The sequence below is a fragment of the Xenopus laevis genome, chromosome 6S (genome assembly GCF_017654675.1).
Source record: "Xenopus laevis strain J_2021 chromosome 6S, Xenopus_laevis_v10.1, whole genome shotgun sequence".
Taxonomy (NCBI): domain Eukaryota; kingdom Metazoa; phylum Chordata; class Amphibia; order Anura; family Pipidae; genus Xenopus; species Xenopus laevis.
Window position 1 is genome coordinate 106,184,280 of NC_054382.1, and position 22,714 is coordinate 106,206,993.

General features: G+C 36.2%; 1 protein-coding gene across 6 annotated transcripts in view; it reads right to left on the reverse strand.

The window, feature by feature from the left end:
* The window catches only part of eya1.S (EYA transcriptional coactivator and phosphatase 1 S homeolog), a 78,884-nt gene extending 62,015 nt beyond the window's left edge, over nucleotides 1-16,869 (reverse strand). For 2 of the 6 annotated variants that reach the window (XM_018223795.2, XM_018223793.2), the window contains exons 1-2: nucleotides 11,840-12,033; nucleotides 9,793-9,920 (exon numbers count right to left, since the gene is read on the reverse strand). In XM_018223795.2, the coding sequence (XP_018079284.1) occupies nucleotides 9,793-9,916 (124 nt within the window). In that variant the 5' untranslated portion in view covers nucleotides 9,917-9,920; nucleotides 11,840-12,033. Of the gene's footprint in view, nucleotides 1-9,792; nucleotides 9,921-11,839; nucleotides 12,034-16,157 lie in introns of those variants that run through there. The other 4 variants (XM_018223794.2, XM_018223791.2, XM_018223792.2 and 1 more) reach the window with 3 other exon arrangements.
* Between the last annotated feature and the right edge of the window lie 5,845 nt (nucleotides 16,870-22,714).

Consider the following 22,714-nt stretch of genomic DNA (forward strand, 5'->3'; position numbering starts at 1 on the left):
AGCTGCAGTTTCAGTGCTGTTGCAAGCACCTTTGTCAGTACAGTAAATCCTAATATCAAGCAGCTGTTGTGTAGAGCAGCCACTGTGCATAGAACTTCTCTTATTTTCCATAATTCTTAGGCAATGCCCATGGACAGCTTTTGATCAATGTGCGTCACACTACATCACATTTTTAGTCTTTGCGGGATGTCAACACCAGTGAAACAGGAATGGCTGATCCCTGTGGATCCATACACAAATGAGTCCATGTAAATATGAATGCGGAAAAGTAATGAGCATGCTGGTTTCCTGCGTCCGAACATCTGGCAAATGCCACAAAAAGGACAAAGCTGAGCATATATATATATATATATATTGGGTGGATCAAGACCCCTCTGAGTAAACATGTGCTTAATCTGTAATCTAAGAAAAATGTCAGGATGTCTTTCTATTTCTAAAATTCTGATCTCTGGCAGAAGCCTTTTCCATCATCTTTATGGCATTTGCATTCAACGGCTTAACCCTATGTCTACTTTTTTAAAACCTCTATGACATTACACAACCATTAGCTTTTGGCCAAGTCACTGGATCCTGGTTCAAGAAAGTCAGGATCCTCAGCCTATGTCACCTCCTGTGTTCGCTTATTGAAACCTTGGGTAAGTCACTAATCTTCTAGCAACCCAGCCATACAACAATTCTACAGGGTAGGAATTGAATGTGTCTGAAACATTGTGCGTATGGACTGTATCTACATAAGCTACCAATATTGGGTTTTCATGGAGAGCTTAACTATATACTTATATAAGGCAGTTGGTTCCTTTTTAGGGATGGTAAGCCTTCATTATTCTCCACTGTAAGAGTTTACTAAACAAAGATTCTACACATATTTGCATTTACAGAAACAGAGGAACAGGCCAATACATGTAATAGTTTAGCTGCTAAATACAGATAAAATATATAGTGAATAATGTACCCCCTATTATAAAAATAAGGATATTATAAGTCACAGATGAGTTCCATGACCATATAAAGCAGACAATGCTGAATGTCTTTTCTACAGGACATGGAGGTGATGTCTAATATCCTCATGCTTTATAACAGAAGGTACTTTATAATGCTTAAGTTCCAGTGAGTCAGGTGACACATGTAATCACTAAGCCCTATTTATAAGGATGTAATTTACAGGATATTCATGACTCTTGCATATTATATAAAAATGTATTAAATATCAATATTGAGTAAAATTCACTATCCTGAAACCATTTTCCACTGTGCTTGGTAACATTCGATCTTTAGCAATTGTTCTTTGCTTTAATTTTTCCCAGTGATTGGTTAGAATCAACAGCTCCATAGCAAACATATGTTAAAGTGCCCTTCAGAGAATCAAAGAGAATTCTTATTCATTAATGTGCCAGCATATAACAGTCTCTCCCCCACAGCTTACAAACTGCCTTTCTAACTTAGATGCTGTAGCTTCAATTTAATCAAAACTTAAATAACTTTTTGAATGGTCATTGGATATCGTAATCTTCTTAATTGTGCTTTTATCATAGAAAGCATGTTGATATGATGTTGAGAAAACGACACAAACCTGCAGCGCTCTGGGTAAGATTGCTAAGCAACCAACCCACAGTGTTCACTAGGCTCCTGCTGTGCCTGAAGGGAAAATGCAAAACAAAAGGAGCCGTTGGGCATAATTTCAAACAAATGCTACTTTTTTTTAATGCTACTTTTTGTGTGTGTAAGTAATACTTCAGCTGAACTTTGTTGGTGAGGCCTCACTGTTTCAGCGCTATCTTTAGACATGTGGACAAATCTTAACTGAACGTATCATAAGAGAATGCAGTGGTAAATACTATTAGACCTGAAGGTATTTTTTGTTGTGTATTGCACGATGAACAAATTAACTCTACAGAAACCATGTTTAAATGGGACTCAAATCAAGAAAAACAGTCTAGTTTATGTTTCAGTAAGACTACAGCACTAGTGTCTGGGTTGTGGCAGGCTCAGGAACACAATGTTAATTGCTACTTCTCATTATATTAAAGAACATTTTTTTAGGCATGGGAATTCCAATGTGATAAAAAATTGTCATTGTAAATGTAGGTACCCATAAGGTTAATGCTCCCCTATGACTTTAAATACCCACACTGCCTTGTTCTCCAGTTGCTGGGCAAAAGCCCATGTATCTACTTTTGCTTATTAGCATCATTTGTACAGTGTATGATTGGCCCAGAGGCTGATGACAAGTTCCTGCCACACTTCAGTATAGTGCTGGGCAGAGGGTGGAGCGTCCTCTTTCCCCTGCCACTTCAAGAGGGAGTGGATGGTAATGGGAGCCTGGGGCTTAGGTCTTAGTAAAGGGAAAGCTTTGGTGAAGTCAGGGATACGGGGACCCCATGAATGAGGTGAAGTCAGGACAGGGTAGTTCTTTGTAAAGCAGATAGAACTAGTGAGCAATAGCAGCCTGGCTCCAACTAGGAGGGATAGCAAGGGGGTCACTTTCCCCTTAGGAAACAATGGCCTGTAGTGTAGGGATCACAGCCTGAAAGGGATTTCGGTTTAGTGCTTTCCCTGATCCAACGTGTGGGATCCAGGTCATGGTACAGAGATTCTGAGGGTGCATCTATCCATGTGGTAAGCTATTTCCAAGTGGGATGTCACAAGGTGCTGGCTCTGAATTGCTGTGATGTTACCTGATATGTATGTGATAAATCTCAATTGTGCTTTAAGAGAATAAAGCATGTTGCTGTCTGTTGTGTTCAAGAACCTTCTGGCATCCAATTCTTTTTTTAAGTCATGCAGCACAAGTGAGGTATAGTTACACAACACCATTCCTTCACCCTTTCATGTAGCAAAGTTCCATCCTGTGCAGAGAGGGTCAAATGTAACCCTCTAACTGTTTCCTAGCCAGACAATGTCTAGCCTAGCCTAGATGGGGTTACATACATTATTATAAGACTTAAAAAACAATTGTGGAACACATTAAAAGACCTTTGCCACATAAAACAAGTACAGAAGTTGAATCTAGAACAATACATTGTGGGTATCAGCATGTAAATATAACATTCAAGCTTCTGGACCTGAAACCCTTTGCCAAATGAACCACAACTAAGTGAGGTTCTCTGGTTCAGACTTTCTATCCATAACAGAATTTAAAAAAAATGTATAAAAGTGCTGATCGCAACAAAATGCTGGAAACCACACAAAGCTGAAATATAGGGGTGCTTTCTTTACCAGCTCACAGGGGTGCTAGGGCATAAGAGGGCAAAAGAATCAACAATTTAATCACAGGAGAAACTGGAGAAGATGCGGAGCTCATTAGCCACAAGTTCAGCCAAAACATCTGTCAAAATGTGTTCTGTTGTTTATTGGAATGGTATATTATAATGCACTTATATTAATAAAATGGACACACGCCCTTTAATAGTATACCATGAAAGTAGACAGTATGTATAGAAGTTGAGGTCCTATTTTATATTAAGTAGCAAAGTGATGTGAGATGTGCCTAGATTGTTCAACTATAAACCTATTCACCTAGTATATATATACAGGGGCGATCCGTGGGCTGTTGCCGCCTGAGGCAGCAACCACGATGCCACCCCCCTCTCCCGCTCCACGCTTAAAAGTTTAGCGTCAGAGCGGGTCAAAAGGTGCGGCATCGCTAGTGTAATGAGTGTGTACTGCGCTTTCTGTACTAGCAGAGCCAAATTTCCGGTTTAAAAACCGGAAATTCGGCTCTTAAAGTTACAGGAGGTGGCTTTTTGCCGCCCCTTGTAACTGGCCGTTCCCTGCCGCCTGAGGCAAGGTGCTTACCTTGCCTTATGGCACGAACGGCCCTGTATATATATATATATATATATATATATATAATATATATATATATATATATATATATATATATACTGTATATATATTTCCAGCAAATCCATGCTGTATTACACATAGGATTGTTTTTTTTTTGTTCCAAACATGCAATACTCAGTTGATAAGCTAGAATTTTCAGCAGCTCCAATGAGGCACTGGTGTGATGGAAGGGAGTTCTATTTATTATTTATTAACACTTATTTATATAGCGCCAGCGTATTTCGCAGCGCTGTAAAGTAAATGTGTTTATACAACTAAATCCCATTAATTACATACATAGAACATATGGAGTTACATACATCACAACCAATATGGTACAAAAGGTGAGGAAGACCCTGTGCAAAAGAGCTTACACTCTAATGGGAAGGGAATAAGACACAAGGTGTGGGAGTGGGCAAGATCAGAATTAAGTGAGTGAGAGATGTAGTACTGTATGTGGTATTGCATTTGGTAGTTAAGCAGAGTGAGGGTATGTTTCTCTATGGAAGTGCTTTTTAAGAGATCTTTTGAAAGCAGAAAGGTTGGGAGAAAGTCGGACAGACCGTCAGAGAGAATTCCAGAGGAGGGGTGCAGCCCTTGCAAAGTCTTGAATGCGAGCATGTGAGGATGTAATGAGAGAAGAGTTGAGTAGCAGGTCAGTAGAGGAGCATAGTAAGCGGTTGGGTGAGTATATAGACATGAGATAAGTCATCAATATCTAGATGCTTCCAATCGGAAACAAATGAATAATATATTAGACTTTTCTTTTACCAATTACATTTGTCTCCTGCCCTATAAGCAATAGGCTAAAAGTCTATCTTTCAGCAAAGAGTTAATTAATTTTATAGCAAAGGGAGTAAAAACTAAGGCAAATGAAAAAAAAAAATCAACTTTAAGTGAACCACTACATTTTATCTCTCCCCTGTAAAAAGACAAACAGTCACTTGCTGGCAAGAGCTGCCATTACTGACCAGGCAACACATTAGCGAGATATTATCTCAAGCACTGGAATTTTCATATAAAAGCTCCATATAAAACGTAGCAGTAAAAATCAAAGATTTCAATGGAGGAAATACTAATGGCACACATGATTTACATCTATTTACATTAGCTCTTTCATTCGATTTAATCAACATTAAGTGGAGAACTGTTCATTGCCTTCATTTCACTATCGGGCATCACCTATGCCCTCACAAATGGTGTATAAACAATACCTGTCTTTAATATAAAATGAGCAGGCCAAATGCCTTTACCTTAAAGCCTGCCATTCTTGTGCAGAAAAACAGCACAGCAGGGGGCTAGCTTTCAAACAAAACCAAATCTCAGTTTAAAAGAACATCACAAATAAAAGTTGTTTTCCATCAATAAGCCCTTTTCCTGGAGGTTATTTGCCTTCTAAAGCATTGTCTATACAGTATGTCTATATAGTCCCTTCCATAGCAAGTGCCATGTGTGTTTGGGCACTTGGCTTTCGGAATTTTAATTTTAACCACATAGGGGGCCTTTTTTTTTAATCAAAATCTGAATTTTTCTGACTGTTTAAATAAAAAAAGTCCAACCAAGCTAGAATCCACAATTGGAGCTTATTTATTATTTAAAAAATCACAATTTAATCGGATCTGGAATAAACACGAACAAATCCAACGAAAATCCAAATTGTGTGATTTTTTCGCAGTTTTCTCCTGAATCATTTACATTTTTCGGGCTTCGTCCTGAAAAGTCTGAATTTTTTGTATTTTTGCTCGAAAAGTCAGAAAAAGTCAGATTTTCAGGCTAATTCCAGCTCAGACCACAGTAACTTCTGCCATTGACTAATATCCAACCTAGGCAGGTCTGAGGTGGTGTATTTTCTGATTCAGACTGTTTCCATGGTCGGGATATAATAAATCTTGAAAAATTCAAGTTTTTTTTCCACTAAAAAATTTGATTTTATGGTTAAAAATAAGCGAATTTTTTATTTTGTGGATTTGGACTTTGGAAAAAAAAGTTCTTTACATGTTAAATTAGTTTATCAATGGCCAATGTTCAGCCATAAAACTCATAATGACTCTAATAGAGCTAACAGAGTTAAGATCAACCAAAAAACCAAAGAACTTCACATTCTCAAAGTATAAGAATTTTTACAAATTTGTATTCCAGTTTTTGATAAACAACTGATTTATGTTTTCTTACAAGCATTCTCAAAAGCAGGTCCCTTTTCAAGACACTAGTCATATATTAAAGGGGTGATTTATCAAGGTTTGAATTAGAATTTTTGCCGTTATTTTAATCTTTTTGCACAAAACTCACAAATTCTGAAATATATTTTCAAAAATGAATGTTTGGTATTTATTAAGCAATAAATCTGCATATTAAAGCTGGCAAGTTCATTTAGAAGTCAATTGGGGGAATGTAAATATTTTGTTAGCTAAAAAAAAGCTCATAAACACCTTTGCAAACCTTAGCGTCCATGTTTGCTCCATTTTTGACTAAACAACGTCCTGTCAAAGTTTGCAACCAAATTGCTTTTGTGAACGTTTTGCAATTGCAATGCATCTTTTGCAAAAAAATATTTAACAAAACTCCAGAGCAGGTGTTAAAGGTTTACAATGTGCAATTAAGATTCACAATGCAATAAAAGCCTTACAAAGTATATTATATTGCAAAAGGTGAATTTTTATTCGCAAAGTTTTGCTCTTTGCAAATTTTATTACGTTTCCCCCAATGGGAGTTGTCCTATGCAAAATTCAATAAAAAATATTGAAATTTGAGTTTTTGACTTTTAATTCAGGTTTTCAAACTCACAAATTCGAGTTTTTTAAGCCTACAAACTTAAAGAATTTGAGGTATTCAACTTTGTGTTGAACAGAGTTTTTTACATTCTGTTTTTTAATAAATAAGCAAACATTCAAGTTTTTTTTAAATTGTGAGTTTATTCGAAATATTAAAAAAACTGTAAACCTCACAAATTCGATAATTTTGATAAATAGGCCTCACAGTCTCTCTGAAATTTGAGCTTACAGGTGACCATTAAGCAGAGTAATCAACAACTCATTGGCGATTTGTTTCGATTTTCTTTTTGTTCTCTCTAGTAAAGGGTTTCACAGTGATTCTGAAATTCAGAATTTTCCAAGATGAGAATAAGTCTGAAATATCACAAGAAGCAAAATACAGATATGGAATATGTTATCTAGAAACCCATTATCCAGAAAGCTCCAAATTACAGGTCATCTCCGTTCGACAACATTTTATCCAAATAATGAAAGTTTTTAAAAAATGATTTGCATTTTTCTCTGTAATAATAAAACAGTACTTTGTACTTTATCCCAACTAAGATATAATTAATCCGTATTGAAGGCAAAATAGTCCTATTGGGTTTAATTATTATTTAAATGATTTATTAGTAGACAATGTTTGGTTATCCAAATTACAGAAATACCCCTTATCTGGAAAACCCCAGGTCCTGAGAATTCTTTACAACAGGTCCCATACCTGTATTAGAATATTACATGATAGATATATGCATAATAATAATACAAAAATTTACACTGAAACTAATCTGGACATTTTTGGGAGCTCACTTGTTCGGTATGTCTACTGTCATAGGGTTCCACAGGCAGCATAATCAGTGACTTCCTACCCTATATATATATAATACACGTCTACATAAATACAACAGTTCTACAAATATTCATTAACCAAAGACAGGGGATTCTGATTATGGTGGCTAGTCCTTTAAACATAAACACATATAACACATTTGGACAGACACGAAAGCAAACATCCATCAACCTTATTCTGTGTTCTAAATCTGCTGTGATTGACATGATTCGGAACTTTGTATTTTGCCTTCTGTTCAGTTCTTGTAACCCATGCCATTTAACTACCAACTCCCACCCCTCCATAATATATGGTTACACTTAGCCAAGAATATACAAAACCAGTAAAAAGTGTGTAAGAAAAAGAAAGAATTACAATCCTTCATCAAAACTCTTGTCTAGCTTGTACTGAGGGATGACTAGACAGGGTATAACAGGCCCTTTATTAACCCATATTAAACATCAATACTGGTATAATAAATAGTGAGCCAAGAAAAAAAAAAAAGGATTCAGAAGTTCGGACGTTGCCTCAAAACTGTGTTTTATGAAGTTTTATGCCACTGGCTGGTTAAGGTCATGGGAAGACCATTCATTCTGCCTTAGGGTCCAGTAACAATCATAACGTTTTCCATAACACGTTCCATTGATTTCCATATAGAGTTTTTAGCTGACCTAGCCAATATGGCTGCTCCAGCTGATCTACATGCAAATATGAGTGTCTGGGCACACAATTATGCCTTGATGTTTAAGATTTAATATTTATGTCACAAAACAAATATAAAAATATTTATAGTTCGCAAATCAATTTTACTATATTTTCAAGCAGAAATGTCTTAATTTTACCTGTATAATATAATATAATATTTGTGAAGTTTAAACAAAGATTTTTACAAATAATATCAGGATACAATATTATATTATATGGGGTATTACTGCATGACTTTTATCAAATCAATATATCTACAGTAACTTTTTAAACTGTGTCACAATGAAAGTATTAGTAATGGGTTACTGGTTTTAAGATACTTGCAATTCACAGTTCATGCATATGCATGTATGGGATCTCTTATCCAGAAACTGGTTATCTTACATGAACCAGCTTAGTTGGCAGGAAGCTTTATTAGTAAAAATTAAAGGAAATAATTCCAAAGAATCATTTAGACTTATATGGTCTCCTTACTTTGAGTTCTGTGACTCCAATACCAGAAGTCAAATATCTCAGTTTCTTCAATTGTAAAATGTTCGTAGGGGGTTATCTGACATTCCCAAGACAATGGGCTTTTTCTTTCTTATTTTTCTTTTAAGAATGTCTATGCGTCCACTGGCTTAGTTAGTGATAGTTAGTTCTTGTTAGTTTCTATTTTATTTTACATATTACTTCATTGTAAGTTATACATTCTGTATAATATGTCATTGTATTAATCTTCTTATTCTGCATACTATTTGTTATCATATTGATTTTTATGGTTTATTGTGAAAATCGAATAAAATATTTCAAACAGAAACTGGTTATCTGGAAAACACCTGGTCCAGAGCATTCAGGATCCCATAGTACAGGTACCATCCAGAATTTACCTATACATATGGCAAATAAATCTAAAATATACCAACAAAAATGAAAACTCTACCATATATAACAGAGCTTCTTCTTCATTCTCAAATAAAACCCTAATGTCACATTTCAGGCAAGATTACACCATGGCAGCTCCTACAAGTGTTTACATATTGATATTGTTCTTGTTCTTAGTATATGGGCTATTTTTGATTACAGTATAGTCTCCCTAATATTTTCTCTCTCGTTTAATGTATGTAATATGGTTCTATGCTTGCTATAAACACATCATCAATGGAGATATATTTGTCTAACCATTAACCAAGCCCTGGGGTTTCTATACAACTGTAAAGTGAATGGGGTTAGCATAATTGTTACAGGTGTGTTAATGACTTTCCCATTAGGGGATAGCACTTATTGCTTTACATTTTAACAAATAGCTTAGTGATATTTATCTGTATTTGCAATGAGGGATCCTAGTCTTAGGCCTACTCTGAACTAACAGTGGACTGGGAGCAATTCACTTTATCTCAGCTTGTCTCATGGGCTAAAATTAGTTTTGCAAGCACACATGGGTAAATAATTAGCACGCAAATTAAAGATCTGGTAGCATATGTTACTGCACAGCAAGAAGCAGCAGAAGACCCCATCCCCTCTCTGAATAACCCATAACATCAACAAAGTCATGGCATGAACAAAGGTTTTTTTTGGGTTTCATGGCTTGTACATTTACTAGGTACAAAAGCCTTAAAAACAACAAACATTACCCAGAACAAACACTGTCTCAGACGGGAACAATAAAATGGTTCATAAATACAATGGCTTGATGGGACTCACCTTCTGTGCCATTTGGTGTCATGGAATTGCTGTTTATGTGGGAATTATCGAGGCCTGTCCCACTGGGAGAATCACCACTGCCACTAAGTCTACTATGTGGGCTGGCTAGATCCTGCATTTCCATAGACCTAGAAACAAGAGAAATGCATTTCAGAGCCGTGTGACCCTCCAGACATCTCTGCTCAGGTAACTCGCAATCAAGGCCTATTTTGCATAAGTAGCAATGAATGACATAACAAGCTCCTATATTATCCTTAATGCAGAGAGCTCTGAATTATGGGACGGCCATCTCCCATAGACTCAATTTTAAACAAATAATTCATGTTCCTTTTTTCTCTGCAATAATAAAACAGTACCTTGTACTTGATCCCAACTAAAATATAATTAATCCCATTGGGTTTTATAATATAGTATAGTTTTTGTATATTTAAAGTATGTTCATCAATATTACTGAAAGATCCCTTAACTGGAAAACCTCAGCTCCTGAGCATCCTGGACAATAGATCCCACACCTGTATTAAATTGTATACGATTTGTTAGCTATATACATACAAGTATGTCCAGCTTCCCTCATCCTTAACAGCTGAAAGCTGTCTGGGGGATGCTGGGGATTTGCAGTTTAACAACAGCTGGAGAGTTGCATGTTGGACAGCACTGATTCATACAGTTTTACCCTCTTATTTATATGCCCGTATTGACTAACTAACACACATCAACAACCCTGGCAACACTTCAAGGTGCTGGGAGCTGTAATTTAACTAGAGCCACAAGTGAAAACAATTACAGCAATTTAAATAGGAAGCTAGAATGTTTGCAAAACTTTCATTTCCTAATGCTGTCATTAGAAATATCTAAACCATTGCTTTAGGAATAAAAACATATACGTAAATGCATCAATCCTGAATTTGATTCCTAGCTGTAAATGCTGCCAACGTGTGACTAATGTGATTCTCTCTCTAAGCATCTGATCAGAGATAATTCTCTCTTTACTGTTGGAGATAACAATCTGCTATATCAGTGCAAACTGCCTACTGTCTGGGAAATTAGCACTCAGCACTCTCCAATGGCCACCATCACCCCATAGTATTGTAAGGGGCTTCCAGACACTTGAAGCAAGTGATATAGCCTTCAGCCTTGTGACAGGGGATGAGATATCCCGTGATGTATGTGTTTACTCTGGCAAACTGCTTAATTATCTGTCTGTTTCCGTTGAAACAAATGCAGCATTAAAACATTATTATGTCTGTGCTGTTGTTTGCTTTGCGGATTACATAAAGCATGCCCAATTGAATAGGGATAAGGTTAATATAAAGGCAATCCATGCAGGCTTTAGAATACTTTGGTACTGTCATCCTCCACTCAGCTGTCCCTCAAGCAAATGCGCTGACCCAGAGAGTTCCAATAAATCCTTTTAATTCTAGGGAATGATCCTCATTCATACAAAAAATCTGGGGATTAAAAGTCACCAATAAAAACCAACACTAAAAAACTTCCTTTCAAATGAATATACCAAGCCCAATTGAATACATATTGTATTGCGAGGCCTTTGTAACAGCGCTTCTACAGCTTTTCTTGAATGGTAAGGGGTTTTATATTTCAATGTAATATACAAATGAGCGTTTCTATCCAGTGATCAGTGTTTGCTAGCTCTTCAAGACTCCCAGCTCACAGGATATATTTTACTACAGTCAGCTCCCAGGATCCATGGTATATTTGCTACTCAAGTTACACAATAAGAGCATTAGGGTTCATTTATAGATCACAGCACAGTCGCAATGCAGACAGCGTTGGACTGAAGAAATGGACGGACGTGCTTCCTGCACTGCCCTTTAAACACATTTCTCTGCACTATATAATAAGCGCGCTATAGACGATAATTTGCAGAGTTGACTTCATCAGATAATAAAGAAAAATAACAACATCATTCATGCTTCCCTCTTTAGAGATATGATGATAAAGACTAAGAACTTTAATTAAACAGCAGGCTCATGAAATAAAATGAAAATAAATGTAATTTTCAGTGAACGAAAAGCAACGTTTTCCTTACCTGTGACTTCAGGAAACTGCAACATTGGAGCGGGATTGTTTTGTACACCTATAAAGTCCCAATGCACATGCTGTTATGGATATAGATCCCGGCGGAGGCAGAAGTGGAAGTTACAATGATTGTTAGACTATCAGTGTGAGACCAAGCGCAGGAGAAGACACTGTGCTAGTAAAGTCATATTGTCTTTAACTTAGAGTCTCAACTGTGGATTCTCCCTGCTGTTCTCCTCCTCTTTCTCCCTGTCAGGGGGAAGGCAGCCAAATGGCAGGGATAGTGATTCATCATTGGTCTATGACAGCTGCAAAAAAAGGATTTCCCCTCCCCCAATCAACATGCAAAGCAGTTTCCCTAAGGTAGTTAGGACAAGGTGCTCGAGAAAGGTGGCTATTAGCAGAATAAGCACAATAACTGAAGTAGCTCAAGCATTACACCCAGCAGTGCCCTCAAAGCATCTTTCATCTTCTCTTATCAATGCTTAAAATGCTTCCCTTTCTCGCCCTTTAGCTCGACTGACGAATCAATGTCCTGATCTTATAATCGTCACTATTTTACATTTTGTTCTTTTTATTTTTTCCTTTCATTCAACAGAGTCGCCTTCAGAAGTGATCTGGAAATGGGGAAATTATCTTGTAAATGATTCCTGTTCAGCCTGACAGTATTTATTGCTCTAATTGGAATTAAGTGGATACTGAACACGGAATAAAAGCTGTCAGGCATTCTGCAGAGAATTATTTTGGAGCAATATCAGAGGGTAGGTGAATGCTTGTGCATGGATGTATCACTAGGTCTAAAATGCTAAAATATTATATTGTCTGTTTGTTATACACCAAATACATGTAGCTTTGGCACAGGTTTTAGTGCCTGCCTATATGTTATGTGTGCTGTTTATAATGTGGTTTTCTGCCCAAAAATTGATTATATATTTGTGCGATTTTTGTTAGAATAATGCTTGTTTATAACAGCTAGCACTTTGGGAAGTTACAGTCATAAATACAGAACAATAATAGGCTGATAATGCAATCATATTTCAGTGTCCTGCTGCCTTTGATACATTTTTACCTTTTATAAAGGAATAAGAACAATATTAATTAACATAAGGGGACCCTTTTACGGCCGAGTAAAACGTCCAGGTGTAGAAAGGCTTTCGCAACCATGAAAGCATAAACAAACTCTTCATCAGAAACAGGGATGTATTGTCTAAAATGCCTGTATCCAAAAACTTTGATGTGCATTTCCATTCGACCTGAACTGACATCTCTTTGATGATCACTAAACAAAGGCTAAAGATGAGGTATTTTAAGTGCAATATATTCACTCAGACAAACTTCACTTCTATTTTTTTTTTCTGTTGTTTGTTTTGCCTTGATCTCCATAGAAGCACTGACTTTAACACACAAAAAAAGGAAACCATAGTGCACAACATCAAACAGTTTGATTTGGATAGAAAGTAATGCGAGGAAGTATTATCGCATGGCACCAACGCAGCCCTTTTCTCTGCAGCTCAAATAGGCAAAGTATAATTGATATTCTGCTGATGGCAAAGTAGCTAAGGTGATAGGACTTACGGATACTGCTGATATTAAACGCCTGGAGCTGCCAGTGAAAATAAGAAGCCTTCGTAACTACTTTTATTTTCACATTCCACATACAGAAGGCATATCTAGATAAATGTTATGAATTTGTATTTATTGAGTGTTTACAAAAATGTAAATTTATTTACTGAAAAAGTAAATACTTAAATATTTCTGTATATAGTTGCATTGCGTACGATTTCTATCCACGTAATTTTAAAGCTCTTACTATATTCACATTGGGCAGAAAATGTTTGACTCGTGTCAACAGACAAAATGTAAAAGTTCTTGTTCAAGGAAAGGGACAAGCGTTAGTGACCTACAAGGCACTCAGTGGGTTAAGCCATCTGTTATGGGTTACCAGATTAAGAAGAAATGGCTCCTTAATCAAAATAACTTTAAGAGACCTAATCCTCACTTAGGCTGGTCAGCTGAATCCACAGAGTGGCCCAGAGAAAATAAATGTATTCTGTAGAAGGAGAATGCAGACAACAATTAGACACAGATGTGAGCGAAATTAGTTACAGTTTACAAAATGCTACACTTCACATGCTCCCCTAACCCTCTTTATATGCATGGTAAAAATTATGATGTAGAAGCAGGGGGAAGAAAAAAAAAAAAATCGAGACAAGGAAAATATATCTCTGCTTAGTGCTGACATTTATTTTTTCACCACTGTATGTGTTATTTTTAAGCGATCCCACACTTAGGCTTGATAAGTGATAGACGTATGGAACGCTTCCACTTTGTAAAAAACCCCAGTGACATGAAACAGCCCACAGAGTTTTTTTTTTTTTTCAAAAGACAGAAAAAGTATCTTTCGAAAAAAAAAAAAAGAACCTAATATTAAACAAAGCAGCTTGATGTTTAAAATAAAATGCCAGCACTTTCCAGAGGCCACGTAAATGAGACATATTTTCCTTGACCCCACGGAGTATCCCGACTGCATCTCTAACAGCATGGGGTGCTGCAACCCCTGACACCGCGCAATACCCTTTCATAAAAACAGACTCCATCGATGTAAATTTAAGGCTAGCAAATTCAAGTTCTGATTAGTTAATGAGGTCATTTAAGTCTCCTGTTTTTACTAATTAAATGTATAATTCTTCACAGATGTAGGTTTCACTGACAGGCCAGACAAACTCTCCTATTCTTTAAAGAGTATAAAAGCCTGAAAATTGCTGCTGTGCCTCGGTTTGCCGGGGGGCCTTTGATCACGGAAGAGTTAAACTTTGCATCGTATCAAACAATCTATTGAATGGCCACATTAAATCTGTTAATAGCATGCTCTTCAACCTCGAAAAATTATTTCCAGACGGCAGGCTTGCTTAGCAAGCTCATCAAACAAGACTTTAAGTTCACATTTTCTCACATTTTCCCTACCACAGAGCTCAGGATGCAGTGGAAAATTCATGACTTTTTTAATGTTTATTATACTTTGTAAAATGGCAAAATCAAAAGCGCCTGACAGCAGATCTAGGACGAAGCCCAAATGTTTAATAATGACCTATGTAACGTAAACTGTAAATGGGACCGGGTTGGAAATTTTCAAGCAAAAAAAAGCAGAATCTAAGCAAATTATGGGTTTTTTGAGCCTTGTATTTTTTGCTTACTTGAAGCAATTTTTTCATAAAATGACTATAATTTAAAGCTGTTTTTCCAAAGGAAAAGATGTTTTAGATGTTTTTCAAAATGGAAGTATGAGTCTTATCAAAATAAATGTAGCTGACGTGCGAGACATTTTTGTTGAGTTGTTTTTTCAGTCTTTCCAAGGAAAACAGACAGGCAGAGTCATTTTCTTACTGTTCAATTTGTTTATATGAAAAGCGGCACAGAAAAGGTTTAATAATAACATTAGTGCCATTATATATGTGTGTGAGGCCAAGTTTTGCCATAATATATATTTGAAGTGCTGTTTATATAATAGAAAAGTGCTTGTTCTTAAACAAATTGTGAACTGTAATCATTTTAGCTATTCACTATAAATTAGAGGGATGAGACAGTTATATAATAATTATATGACAATGGGGAAAATGTGTGTTTGTAATTTTTTTAATGCTTTTTTCCATTTTTCCATATTCAGTGGCAAACTCAATAGACCGCAGATGCTGAATAACAAAAACACATTATCGACAATGATTTGGATGAAACATTCACACATTTGTTTGTCAGTTTTATTTAATAGTATATATGTTAGCTGATGCGTGAATGTTAGATAATGGAGCAGAATGTCTGTGAAGTGATAGGATCGGCTCTTTATTCCTTTATTTTAATAAAATTGCTATTAAGGATGTTTATAATATATAGCAAAAATAAAAAGCATTTCATGATAAAAGATTGCAACTCTTGTTGGTGTTTGTATTGGTAGAACTGATATATAAATATGTTATCGTGCGAAGGATTGTTTTTTTATTTGTCTGTTAATCTGTAGAATAATGAAGTATGAAAACATTTGCCACACATTTTTTTATCTGTAAAAGAACTGCAGACACTGAAGTTGCCGACAGATGTACAGTATTTCAGTAGACAGAAAAAACGATGGACAGGGCTGTATGTTTGCAAAGTGAGACATATTCTTTCCAAAACGCTGCTGGAAATTTGCAATAACAATAATATTCCTTTCTGCTAACTGTATGAAAGTATAGTGTAATGGTATGAGTTATTTCACATGCCTCAAAGAGAATGTCACCAATGCAATATAAACATTTGTATTATTGTTTAGATTATTCAAGAAATGTTATACTCACAGATATCTGTTCTGTCAGTGACAAATCCTCCACGTTCCCTCCATTCAATAACTCCAACAACAGCAGCAGACTCCTGGGGAGAGTACAGTTGTGTGTTTTGCTCCTAAGAAACCTTATAAACTGAGCATGTTTGAAAGGAACAGCTCCTCGGCACAGTTCACTTGTACGTTTGCTTCCAAGAGAGCCTTATAAACTGAACATCTCAGCTGAATTGTCTGCTTCTGGAAGGTAAAACCAGACCTCTGGAGGAAAATCCCTGATTAATGTTGCAGGCTCAAAAGCCTGAATGTCTGGGAGGAAAGAACTGCTTTGGAGAAAGGAAATTAACACATTGGATTTTCTCAGGAAGACTTTAACAGTAGCTTGCTCTTGCGGAGGTTGCCTGCATGCACTGTAGCATCAAGCTCCAGCAATCAGCCGGAACTCTGAAGTCAGCTCCTTTCTCAGTAAATACAGATACTATCTCAGATCCCAAGACAAAGAATTAGAATCCTCTTCCCTCCTATTTGTTTGGGTTTTCTGGTAGATCTGCTCACATATCCAGAGGGGTTTTTTTTTTGGTTTCAGGGAGGCAAACCACACTGGTTCCCTTGTTCAGACCTTATTGGTTTAAAGAGAACAATTGGAATGAGTGGTGTGCTGCTGTCTGAGTCAACCTTGCAGCTTCAGAAAATAGTATTATGTAAATGAATCCATAGTGGTGCCTGGATATACAGCTGTGTTTAAAAAAGCCTTACTCAAGCCTTATGTCAACAAGCTGTGTGCTCTTCAGTGGCTCCCAATTAATATTCCTGGGCAACAATTACATCATGTCCCTTTAAACCAATAAAAGGTACCTTGCTTATACACAAACGTAATGGTTTTACCCATGTCTCATTGGTGATAGAGAAGAGAATCTTCAGTTTACACAAAAAAAGTGAAGATATACTGGTAAGAAATAGAAAAAAAATATGAATATTTACCAAGTTTTTATATTTAGCAGCAGAGCTGCACTAATAAAGTCATAACCAACAGAACACATGGAATTAATAAAAAGAGAATGTATTGTTTATACTGTATCATAATTCCCCACAAGAAACTCATTCTGAATGTTGTAATTTTTAACCTTCCTAAAATACCTATTCTATTCTATTCTCTTAATCTAGAAATATCACCAGATGTAGTTTTTCATTATAATTATATATTATTATTACTAGTTCTGTTGCTTATTATCGGTGACAGAAATGGCAAATATAAACTGTAAGTGGGTTATTTACTAAACTCCGAATGCAAAAATCTCAAAAAATTCGCGTTTTTGTTTTTTAAATAAAATCTGACTTAAAAAATCACGAATTTTTCAGAATTAATTAAACCCCGAGGATGGAAAAGTCCGAATCTGAAAATCCGGCATCTCAGACCTGTCGAGGTTGCATATAAGTCAATGGGAGAAGTCCCAATGATTTTTTGATGTGCGCTGGGTTTTCGGGCAATACCCCAAAGTTTTCAGAGTTTTCAGGTGTAAATTAAAAAAATATTGTGAAAAACTTGAAAATTGGATGATAAAAATCCGAAAAAATTTTGAAAATCGGATTTTCTCCCGCAAAGCAAATTGTCGGGAAAACGTAAAAATAAATAAGCGTAAAAAAACCGATTGGAGTTTGCAGCAGAAAAAATTTAGATAAATACGGACTTTGATAAATAACCCCTTAGCGTGCTGTGCTTGCATTTTCCCAATGTTCCGCTTGTGTAAGTAGAGAAAAATATAATTTTTTAATTGCTCGATTTAATTGACACAAAGCAGATCACTATGCTTCTCAAAGCCATGAATGAAAGAACTATAGAGCACAGGCATCTGACCTGTTATCCTGAATTCTTCTTGATGAGAGATCTTTCTGTAATGTGAATTATGTTTATTAAAATATAATTTAAATATTAAATAAACCCAATAGGATTGTTTTGCCTTCAATAAGGATTGATTAGATGTTAGTTAGGATTGAGTGCAAGGTACTGCTTTATTATTACAAAGAAAAAGGAAATGATTTCTAAAAATTAGAATTATTTGTTTAAAATGGAGTTTTTCTGGAGCTTTCTGGATATGTTTTTTTTTGGATAATGGGCCTTATATCTGTAATATATTACCATTAGTGGTCATTTATACATAGAGAAACAATGATTGAAGAAATGAAAGGAAAATAGGATGTAACAATAAAATATATTTCAATATGTTTGTGAAAGTTCTCATTCATCCAGGTCACGGTTCAGTATATCTATAGAAATAAGTCAAATCAACTGGACTTGCTGTGTTTTTCTTGAAGACGTTTCGCCAGTCATCCAACTGGCTTTCTCAATTCAGAATAACTTGTGAAGCAAGATCCTATGTACAAGTTATTCTGAATTGAGCAAGCCAGTTTGATGACTGGTAAAACGTCTTCAAAAAAAACACACCAAGTCCAGCTGATTTGTCTTATTTCTATAGATATAAAATATATTTCACATAGAAGCATACCAGCAGATTAACCAACACCTTTAGAGTATAAAATAACAAGTGGTAATTTGTTGGCCATGTGCTGCAGTGCTATGTTTCCCACTACAAGTCTTAATTGTTTTTATTTTCCCTAGAGGGTTGGTTCCCACGGAATGAAGACCAATGCCGAATGCAGAAACATTAGATCTTGATATATTTTTTTTTTTGCATGCAGCATTGGTCAACATCCCAGGAGGTGCAGATGCAAAAGAAAGAATGAGATCAGCATTGCTGTATAGTGCTGCACTGAAAATGCATTAATGTACAGTATGTGCTTGGGTACATGTCCTGTGCCTAGAAGCTAAATAAAATTGAATGTTATTAAGAACACAGAAGCAATCATATTAATCCCCATGGATTAAATGGGGGATAGGACCTTGGTTCAGGCACTGGCACTGGATTTTATTCCTGTGCCAAATTTTTATGGCCTTGAGAAAGACAATTATGGGCTACTACATTCCACCCCCCGCCTGCGCTGAAACATATGCCAAACAATCAGCACATTTCTCTCAGTCTAGTTTAGTTTTAACAATGAAATGTCTAGCTGGTATGAATTACAGCACTGTGGCAAAATTTGTACCATGCAAAAAAAAGATAATCAATTTCCCTTTGTGCCAAGCATTGAGAGCATTTAGAGTTCTTTTTAGTAAAGGTCGATTTTCTCTGGTTGAGTTTTAAAGGGGAAAAAATAAACTCTACTTTTTGGAACATGTTTTTTACCTTCAGGATTCTCTAGAGTTTGCGCTGGTTTTCGTTCGATAATCCAATAAATTCGAGTTTTCAGGCAACAACTCAATAAAGTCGAGTCTTCAGAGCATCAAATAGAAAAAGTTGCAGGAATCGAATCGATGCTCGATTTTGTGGCAACGTTTGTGCCAAATTTATGAGAACTTTTATCAGTAAATGAACGGGATTTGGGTCAATTTTTTTCGCCAAACAGTGAGGAAAAAGTCAAGTTTTGGTCACTTAGAATGCAATTTCCCCATGGCACATATATGCTGAAAAAATATGCAAATAAGAATATGCAAGTATTAAACAAAAGTTATAAGTAAGGAGGTAGAATATGTGAATAATTTAAACACAAAGTACATAATGATGTGTTGAAATATTTAAAAAGGCAGTCATTTCTCCCCTGTTTCTACACATGTACACAGCTAGTGTTTAAAAATGATTTAGCAAGGAAAGGGTTATACAGCACAGCATGGCTTGACTGCTCTTTCCTCTTTGTCCCCATAGGAGGCTCCTTGTATCCACTGATGTGTTCTAGTCTAGCCAGTTCCACAGAGAATAGAACTCAGTAGGGGAGGTGAAAGGCTATGCGTGTTTTAAAGTGATAGGGCTGAGGGAAAACAGAAAATATTTTAAAGTCAGAACCAATGGAAAGTAGACTAAAATGCAAAAAAATAAAACATTATACAAGGCTTGTTATCATAGCTGAGCACTATATGTTTGCGTATGAAGCCTAACTAAACCTAAAGCAGGTATATTAAGGGGCCCATTTACTTAGCTCGAGTGAAGGAATAGAGGAAAATAACTTCAAATTTCGAATATTTTTTTTGGCTACTTCAACCATCAAATGGGCTACTGCATGTTTGCGTATGAAGCCTAACTAAACCTAAAGCAGGTATGTTAAGGGGTCCATTTACTTAGCTCGAGTGAAGGAATAGAGGAAAATAACTTCAAATTTCGAATATTTTTTCTGGCTACTTCAACCATCAAATGGGCTACTTCGACCTTCGACTACGACTTTGACTTCGAATCGAACGATTCGAACTAAAAATCGTTAGACTATTCGATAGTCGAAGTACTGTCTCTTTAAGAAAAAACTTCGACCCCCTAGTTCGCCAACTAAAAGCTACCGAAGTCAATGTTAGCCTATGGGGAAGGTCCCCATAGGCTTTGCTAGTTTTTTTTGGTTGAACAAAAATCGTTCGATCGATGGATTAAAATCCATTTTCGTTCGATTGAACGAATAGCGCTAAATCCTTTGACTAGTATATTCGAAGTCAAAGGATTTAACTTCGACAGTCGAATATCGAGGGTTAATTAACCCTCGATATTCGACCTTAAGTAAATTTGCCCATATGCGTTTGCTTTATGGTATAGGATGGAGATATTCCTTGAGGTTGGACATTCTCCCTTACAAACTTTGCCTTTTACATATTGTCATACTGTAGACTTGGTAATAAAACTTGGAGACAGTCTCTGTCTCATAGTCTAGTTTTTAACTTTATTTATGCCCATTGACATTCAAATAAAGTTAGAATAGGACTGTTGCTTTGAGGAGTTATTCTTAAGCATGAGACATAGATGCACAACCTCATGCTCTCCAGTTGCTTGTGATCAGCAGCACCAATCAACCCCTGACAGCTTGTTGGAATTCTGGGAAGTGTAGTTTATCAGCAGTCTAAGAAATACAAGTTGAAGGTTTGCAATTGGACAAAGCATTGCGTTAGAATCGGTGATTGTTGTTTATTATTTCACTAGTGGAAGCAATGCATGTAACTTAAAGTTAGTCAAACTTTTACATATATGGTTATAGGATCTATTACCCGGAATGCTTGGGACCTTGGGTTTTCTGGATTAGGGAACTTTCCTTAATTTATATCTCCATACTACAGTCCACAAAAAGTCTACTGAAAATCATTTAAACATGAACTAAGCCCAATAGGATTCATGCAGCTTATTTACCATAAAGTACAAGGTTTTGTTTCATTAATTATTAAAAGGAAAAAGGAAATCATTTAACATTTTTTTTAAATTACAGATATGGATCCTGCTATCCAGAATGGTCAGGACCTGAGGTTTTGCGGATAAGTAGGTCTTTCCGTAATTTGCATCTCCATGCCTTAAGTCTACTAAAAAATTATTTAAAGCATTTATTAAACACACAAGGCTTGTCTTATCTCCAATAAGGATTAATTATATCTTTTTTGGGATCAACAAATATACAGTTTTATTATTACAGAGAAAAAGGACATCATTTTTATGAAATTTTAATTATTTGATTAAAGTGGAGTTTATGGGAGATGGTCTTTCCTTAATTCAGAGCTTACTGGATAACGGGTTTCGGGAAATTGGATCCTATACCTGTATTTGTTTATTATGGGGAATCCCTTAATTCTGTGCTGTTTGGATAATGGGTTTCTTGATATACGTATTATAAATCTGTGTTAGAGAATTATGGCAATGGCATGTTGGGTATAGCTTACAAAACCTAGAATCAATATTCCTTCACCCGTCGTCTTTAACCCTTTACTGAAAATGTGGAAACCTCCAGCAGCTGCTTCCCATTCTGCTCAAAGGGATCGTGCTGCCTGTGGCACATTGTAATGAGTATAAAGTTAGAATGTGATAGTTGCCATTTCTTTCATGACACTAATTACTATGTGTCCTAGGTACCATGATGTCTATTCACTAGAATGAGAAGCGGCTTCCAGCAGTTTCAGGCATTTTTATTGCCACAGTTCTCCATGAGAAAACCCACATCAACCCAAGTTCTCCATATGACATTGGCCCTACACTAATTACAGTTCCTTCTGTATGTGAAATGTTTACTTTTGATTTGGTGACATGTATTCAAGTTTTAGATTTGAATAAACATGATACAAAAATGTAACTATTGTATGAGTTAACTGGTGTCCAGGCCAAACATTCCACCATGCATGAAATATAAAACCTAGAGGGTGCACATGGAAAGTAATAGTTGTATTAGGGTTGCTAGGGCGGCAGGCCAGTGACATAGGGTCAGGCCAGGGATATCATTGGGCGGGGAAGTGATGTCAGGGAGTGGGGTGTTGATGTCAGGGGCGGGACTGATAATGTGGCGATCAGCGATTGGCTGGTCGCCATGTCATTCACTTCAATGTCCTGTCCGGATTTCCTAATTCCTAATCACCCAGGCAGCCCTTCCAAAAAATGGGCTGTCCTGGTGAAATCTGGACAGGTGGCAACCTTAAGTTGTAGTTCTCTACCTTACAGCGCTGTGAAATATGTTAGCGCTATATAAATACATGTTAATAATAATAATAATAATTATCACAACAGCAATGGA